General features: G+C 42.4%; 2 protein-coding genes across 2 annotated transcripts; one reads left to right on the top strand and one right to left on the bottom strand.

The window, feature by feature from the left end:
* Nucleotides 1-943: 943 nt before the first annotated feature.
* Nucleotides 944-4191, bottom strand: Cbr-rpn-1 (the record flags this gene model as incomplete). Its single annotated transcript, XM_045235584.1, has 6 exons — nt 944-1222; nt 1272-1382; nt 1429-2262; nt 2307-3246; nt 3302-4026; nt 4102-4191. The coding sequence occupies 6 exons, from the start codon at nt 4189-4191 to the stop codon at nt 944-946; spliced, it is 2979 nt and encodes a 992-aa protein (XP_045093168.1).
* A 547-nt stretch (nt 4192-4738) lies between these two features.
* On the top strand, nt 4739-6726 carry CBG05717 (the record flags this gene model as incomplete). The annotated part of the gene is made up of 4 exons (XM_002632992.1): nt 4739-4903; nt 4947-5866; nt 5977-6235; nt 6310-6726. 4 exons carry the CDS (start codon nt 4739-4741, stop codon nt 6724-6726), a joined length of 1761 nt encoding a protein of 586 aa, XP_002633038.1.
* Between the last annotated feature and the right edge of the window lie 539 nt (nt 6727-7265).

The raw sequence follows: 7265 nt of genomic DNA, 5'->3' as shown, positions 1-7265 counted from the left end.
TGCGGCACTGCAAAAATTGAAACTCCGCCCCGATTTCCTCGGAATCGTTTCCTCGGAGACAACCCCTTCCTCGGAATCGGTGGAGTGTCAATAAATTTGTTATCTACAGTATCCGTTTTCGCTCCGCCCCCTTGTAAATCGACACGAGAACCGTCTCCGAGATTTTCAGGTGTCACTTTTTTTAATCCGACAATATAAAAACAATGAGTAAATAATCCAGATCCCTGCAAAAGTATTGCCCAATGGCAATGCCCATCAGTTTCAGTTCAAAATCTCACACATGAGCCAAGTTATTCAAGATTTATTCCAAAATCTCAAAAAATGGCGAAAATGTCTAAAAATATTTTTTTCTAAAACTTGAATAGAGGAATCAATTTTTGTGTAAACTGTCAAAATAGGCTATTTTGAAACTATTTTAATGATTTCCAACTAAAAAAGGTCCAATTTTGGTCCCGAAAAAACTTGCGATTTTTCATTTTTCTGGGGGTCCTATAATTATTGAACGCCTGCGGGAGGGCCTTTTTGTTGGTACGGGAATGTAAAAAGAGGCAGGGACATCAAAATTTGTACCTGGGGGTTATTTTGTATTCTGAATCGAATGGCGTTCACAGAATTTCGATATCATTTTCAGTTATTTCAGAACTCTCAAAATCGAGGGGGTCCTATAATTATTGAACGCACTGTAGTTTGTGAACTCAAATTTCAAGGTAACATTTACTTGATTACCGCATCTCTCGCATTCAAACAGTGTACACGTTTTCTTGAAAAAAGAATGAGGGGACGAGGTGAATAAATTATAAGAAAAATCGGGGAGCAGGGAGAAACTGACAGAGCTTTTTCGAGAAAGTTCAATCGAATTGTGCACAATAAAACGGGTCAGATTTTTTAAGGTTCGGAGGAAAGCCAGAGAACGGGGAAATAAATTAGATCATACAGTTTGAAACTACTTTTTCGACGATACAACCACTGGCTGGTACTCAGGGTTCTTCTTCAGAATAACTAATCCTTCGAGATGTGGAGTGACAGGAATGTCTGAAAGCAAAATTTCGTCTAGCTTATGTTTTTTAAACTTGAACTTACATTCATCATTCGCCAATTCTGCACGCTCTCCATGAGCCAGAAGAACCGGAGTGGTATGCGTTTGGAATCCGGTAATAGTCTTCGGCTTTCCAGCTTGTGCAACAACGTCGACAGCTTGTCCAACTCTTACGGAGACGTTCAGCTGAAATCGTTACAATTATTTTTGAAATTCTCAGTCCTCACGATCTAACCTGTTTCAAGCTTCCCGGCTTCATTTCGTCTTCAATCAAAGTCGTCAACATTCTCGGTTGCATGGCGAGAACCAATGTGTAGAGCAAGTAATGTTGTCGACTATTCAAGACCTAAAATTGAGAATTTACGGACGAAATCAGACGATAGAACTCTTACAGTATTGTTAGCGTCCAAGAAGCAATAACAAATCGAGAGCAATGAGGCGAGCGCACTTGGAGACAACAGTTGCCGATCGGAGTGCCATGGATTGAGGGTCATAGTTCCTTTACCAAGATGGGTAAGACCTTGGGCAATTCTGACCAACATAAGAGAAACTTGATCTTTGTAATGATATGAAGCCAAATTGCGAAGCATCGCAACGAGACGAGCGTTATTCGTTCCTGCTCCAACAAGTCCCATAGCGAAAATGGCATTGTGAGCAGTGTCTGGGTCGGAATCGTGAGAGAACTTCGAAAGTGTTTCCAAAATGTTGAGCTGTGGGTTGGACACAGAAAGAAGCGACAAAGCAAGTGGAACTGCACGACGAATGACTGGTTCTCCATATCTGATAAGATGCCCGAACATGCGAAGTGCCATCTGAGAACCAATATCATCACCCATGGCGATGAGTCCGATTCCAAGAACTGCGATTGCTTGTTGGGAAGAGAGATCCGGCTTAGCTGGAGGGGCCGGAGTAGCATCAGTTGCGGAGGCATCTGCAGATCCTGGAGCGGCTGGGGTGGCAGATGGAGCTGCTCCATCTCGTCTTGGAGCACCAGGAACGACTGCTGGTGTTCCCGTTGGTGCTGGTGTGGCAGTGCCAGCAGCTGCACCTGGGGCGGCTGCACGAGCTGGAGTAGCGGATGGATTGCCTCGTCCCGCACGAGTAGAAGTGGTTTTCTTTTCGGCCACTGGAGTTTCGTAGTGCTCGGAGCATAGATGAAGTAATTTCTGAATTTTGAGCACGTTTCCAGTTCCGGCATAGGCGCATACTTCAACGAGTGTAGAAACCTGAACGAGTAAAATGTTTCAAATATTCGTTTCAGCACACTTACCATAGCTCCGAATGGGTCTGGTAATGAACGAAGACTTTCCACGAAGACATCACTCTTATCTTGAGTTTGAAGGAAAATCAATGCGATACCCAAAGCCAGGAACCGCATATTAGGATCAGTCAATTCCGTTTCACTTTTGTCCATCAATGCTTGAAGCATCTCCATTGCCGCTTCAGCATCAGCAGTTCCGACGAGAATAAGTCCCAAAGAAAGACCAGCCAAGCCTTTCACTTCTGGAGTGGCGGACGGCTTTTGATCAGAGAGAACTTTCTTGAGTTCGAAAATAACTCCTCTCTCCTCGTTTTTGGTAACTGTTTCTCTCTTCGAATTAGCATATGCCAAGCCCAGACCGAGAATAGATCCAACTCTCATAATTGGCCGTTCGGATTGGACATGATCGAGAAGAAGAGCCGAAGCTGGATCACAAGCGTCTTGGATTCCAGACGAGATGATTCCAATGGCTAACAGAGTTCCAGCCTTTATGTAGTCGTCATTGATGTACAGAAATCTATCACACTGTGCCAAACCAGTGTCAATGTCCCATCTCCAAATGAGTCCTTGAGAAGCCGCAGCAGTAAGCATGCCGTATTCCTTATTTTTGTAGAACCATCTTGAAGCTTCTTCAGTCTCAGCCATCATTTTATCCACTCCAAAACCGCAATTGACGAAACCGTTCACAAGAGCGGCAGCAAGATTCATGCGGGTAGAATCTGGCTGCGAAGAGTTTCCAAATGGGCGAGAGTGTTCCAAATGCGACTTATAGATCCCTTCAGGTGTTTTTGGCTCCATGATGTCGAGCTCACGAGCTAGCGAGTGGAAATATTCATAAAGATGGGCATTAGAGTTGAGTTCAGAAAGAGCATCTGAATCTTCAGCCCCTTCATAATCGAGGAAAATTTGATGCCGTCCGAGAAGAATAGCCATTTGTTTTCGGAGAAGTCTGAATAATTATTCATAGAAGTGCAAAATTTAAAAACCATGCAAAGATTACTTACGGGTCAGTTGCCTTGGCGAAAATTTCATGAACTTTTGGAACATCGTTGACCATAATAGCACAACGGACTGCTTCCAGATAGCGATTAAATTTCAGGTAAAGTTGAAGAGCAGTGCGGATCAAGATGATGTTATCCGGATCAGGGGTCAATGGAGCACAAGACAGAATGTAGAGACAAACTCTTTGATGATCTACTTCTTGCACATAGGTGACGAGCAAATCAAGACGTTCAATTTCAATGAGCAAGTCACATGCTTCGACTTCAGCGTTGTGCTTCATGTGGTGGCTCACAATGTCTTGGGTAAGCTGTAGAAGTTCTGCCTTTCTTGCATCCGAAGTACCTTCTTTCTTCCACTCTTCTGACATCTCCATAGCCAAATGGCGCACATATTCATGTCCCCAATCTCCGATAGGCTCGTGTGATCCAAGGATGCGATAATTGATAGTATCAGTGCGTTCATCGGAAGTCATAGCAAGCACTGAAATAATATCGGCACACAGCTTCTTCACTTCTGGAGCAGCAATCGAAGTGTAGATCTCCTTCATTTTATTGTAATGGGGGCGCATGAACTTGAGTGGTTTTGGCACGGAAGTCATGGAAGTTGTAGAAGCACGGATCAGGGATCGCATTGTTTCAAGTGATGGCTTGTATAACGAGGTATCAGGCTCCGAAAGACGTTGGACAAGAAGATTGAGATCTTCTTCAAGCTTTTGGTCTTCCTCGGTCTGCAAAGTTCAAGAATACGTTTGCGAATGATGTTTTTCTGGGGTACTTTATTCTCATTGTCACTAAATACTTACCATCTCCTCCTTTTTCGGTTCTGGTTTTCCTTTTTTGTCATCCACCTTCTTTTTTTCAGCCTCAGGCTTCTGTTGAGTAGTCGCAACCATATTGGTATCTTAAAAACAGAAAATTAACGGTGAAAGGAAGACCGAACTCATAAAGCATAGTAAGGTAGCTGTTTCCATAGTTAACAAAGTATTTTTATAGCGTTATTATTCAATTAATGCTATTAACAAAGAGAATTTTTGAAATTTTTGAAAAACAAGCAAAACAAGCGGCAGTTCTCTTCAAAAAATGATTATTTGAACGCCCTCGTTTAAAGGCGCAGTCATCATGACAGCCCGCGGGTCTCGCAACGAATGGCTCCGATTTGAAATACGTGGATGAGTTAACCACGATTGTCGCTTGTTTTTGCTGGAAGTATACAAATTGAGATGGTTTCAGAAACTAATTTGCCGAAATAAATAAAATAGACAAGTTTGTACATCAAAATGGCAAGATTCCATTGTGCTCAGCTCCAAATTAGGGTCGTCAACTTACCAGTAAAACATTCTTTTTTTTCGGTTACTTTCATCCTTTCAATTGTTTCCATCCGGAAAGTATCTCCATTTTGTGTCTTGAAACCCTTGAAAATCTTTTATTCACATTTTTCAGATGCGATTGCTGTTAGCCATCGCTCTCCTGGGGGCGGTATTTGCACAAGATGCATGGAAAGCCGTTAACGTTGACCGAACCATCGATGCAACATCGCAAATTGTCAAGATCTCGACGTTGTATTCGTTTGAAAACACAGGCACTGGACCACAATCGAAAGTTTTGGTGAGTACGCAATTTTCGATTTAACTCCTATTGTTTTTTTCAGATTGCTCTTTCAAAAGAAGAAGCTACTGGACTTTCTCACATCACCGCCGGAATCGATGGAGCTAAAGGAAAACTGAAGATTTCTGAGAAACCAGTTGAAAAAGAGTTGACCTTCTATGAAGTCGATCTCCGCACTCCAGTTGCCAAGGGAGATAAAATTGCTCTTCGAGTTAATCTTCGTGTGACCCAAGTTCTTGAACCACTTCCAGCAAAAATCGCACAGGCTGATAGCCAATTTGTTCTGCTTCATACGACTGCCTACGTTCCATCTCGTTATGAAACTGTCACACAAAAAACAACCGTCCGCACCACTCAAGGAGGAAAGCTTCTTTCTGCTACAACTGTGGCTCCTTCAAAACAAGAAACGGAACGCGTTGTGTACGGACCTTATGCCAATATTCCTGCCTTTGAGAGCAAGCCAATCAAAGTGCATTACGAAAACAACTCTCCGTTCGTAGTTGCTACAGTCGTTGAGAGATTCATCGAGGTTTCTCACTGGGGAAACATCGCTGTTGAGGAATATATCGAATTGGTTCACAAAGGAGCAGCACTGGACGGACCTTTCTCCAGAATTGATTATCAAATGGACCGCCGAGGACGTCGTCAACCTGCATTCCAATCCTTCACCACTGTTCTCCCAGCCCAAGCGAAAGATATTTACTATCGTGACGAAATTGGAAATATTTCTACTTCAGCTGTTAGAATTCGTGCTGATAGTGTTGATGTGGAGATTCGTCCACGATTCCCACTTTTCGGTGGATGGAAGACATCGTACATCATTGGATATAACTTGCCATCTGAAGAATATCTGTACACCAAAGGAAACCAATATGCTTTGAAGACTAAATTGTTCGATCACGTCTTCGGCGATGTGGTTGTTGAGAAGCTGCGTACAAAGGTGCTTCTTCCAGAGTATGTCAGGTAAGTCACCTAAACATATTCGTAATCAAAATATTATATTGACAACAACCCTGTTTTTTCCGAAAATTGAAGAAACTGTTCTCCAAAGTTTTCAATTGATTGTTTTTCAGACGCGTCAAAGTCACCACCCCATATGTTGTTGATAGACGTCCTGACGAACTTAAGCCAACATACTTGGACACAACTGGTCGTCTAGTCGTTGTTCTGGAAAAGAGCAATGTGGTTTCCGACCACAGTCAGTTTTTCACTGTTACATACGAGTTCAATTACATGGACATGCTTCGCGAACCACTTCTTGCCGCGGCCTTCTTCTTCTCGTTGTTCTTCGTTATTATCATCTACGCAAGATTCGATTTTACGATTTCTTCGGTTAGTTTTTCGTCTCTTGGCTTAAATTTCAGGAAATATGAATCAACTCTGATATAATGAACAACATTTTTCAGGACCCAAATAAAGATGCCGAAGAGCGTTCTCAGCTCAGTATCGAGAAGTTGTCGAAGTCTGTTGATTCTAAACAAGCTGCTTATGATTCTCTGATTGACGCCGCTCAACAGTACAAGTCAACAAAAAATGAATCTGATCTTCATGAAGCCAAAAAAGAATTCAATGAAGCCAGGAACGAGGCGAATGCCAAGCTTACTGAGAAGATTGCTGAATTGAGAACAGGCGCCGGAAATGCTGCCGCTGAAAAAGCATCGGAGCTTCTCAAGTACGACAAGGCTACTTTCGAAGCGGTGGACAGCTACCTCAAGGCCGTGGAAAAGAGTACTACAAAGACTGCCGGATCAGAGGAACAACAATTTGCCAACAAGGTCAAAGATGCCAGGAGCCGTGCGGACAATGTTCTTGCCTCATTATAATCATATCTTTCTACAGATTAATTTATTGTTGAAACTAGGCTGTAAAAGGAAAGTTATTTATTGAATATGTGATTTCTCTTGTCTCTCCTCTCCCAAAGTTGTAATAATCTTCTCCGTTCACCACCTTTTTATGGGTTTCAACGAATGTTTTAATGTATTTTTTCTGGGATCTTCAAAGTTCATAAATTGTTTAGTTCCCTAATAAATTTATGTTCATACATCTACCACCGCGGTATGTACAATCTCGCGAAATACTTTGTCCCCGAATTGCGCTAAATGCATTCTTGGCTTTCTAAAAACTTTTCGAACTCTTTCAAGTCGCCGCCGCCCACTGGATTTTCAGACTTTTCAATCATAGACTAAGTGCATTTTTCCTCCGCCTCCAGTATAAAAGTCATCGCGCGTAGAAACACATTTGCAACACTCAAAACCATTGATTTGCTCGTTGTAAATTCTCATATACGCTTACTTCTCTGCACTCTCCGCAGTCAGCAGTCATCAGCAAAACATTGAAGGGTATTATATGCGTTTCTGTCTTT

The sequence above is a fragment of the Caenorhabditis briggsae genome (assembly GCF_000004555.2).
Source record: "Caenorhabditis briggsae complete genome, chrIV, whole genome shotgun sequence".
In the NCBI taxonomy this organism is placed as follows: Eukaryota; Metazoa; Nematoda; class Chromadorea; order Rhabditida; family Rhabditidae; genus Caenorhabditis; species Caenorhabditis briggsae.
This window is presented reverse-complemented; position numbering and strand designations above follow the sequence as displayed.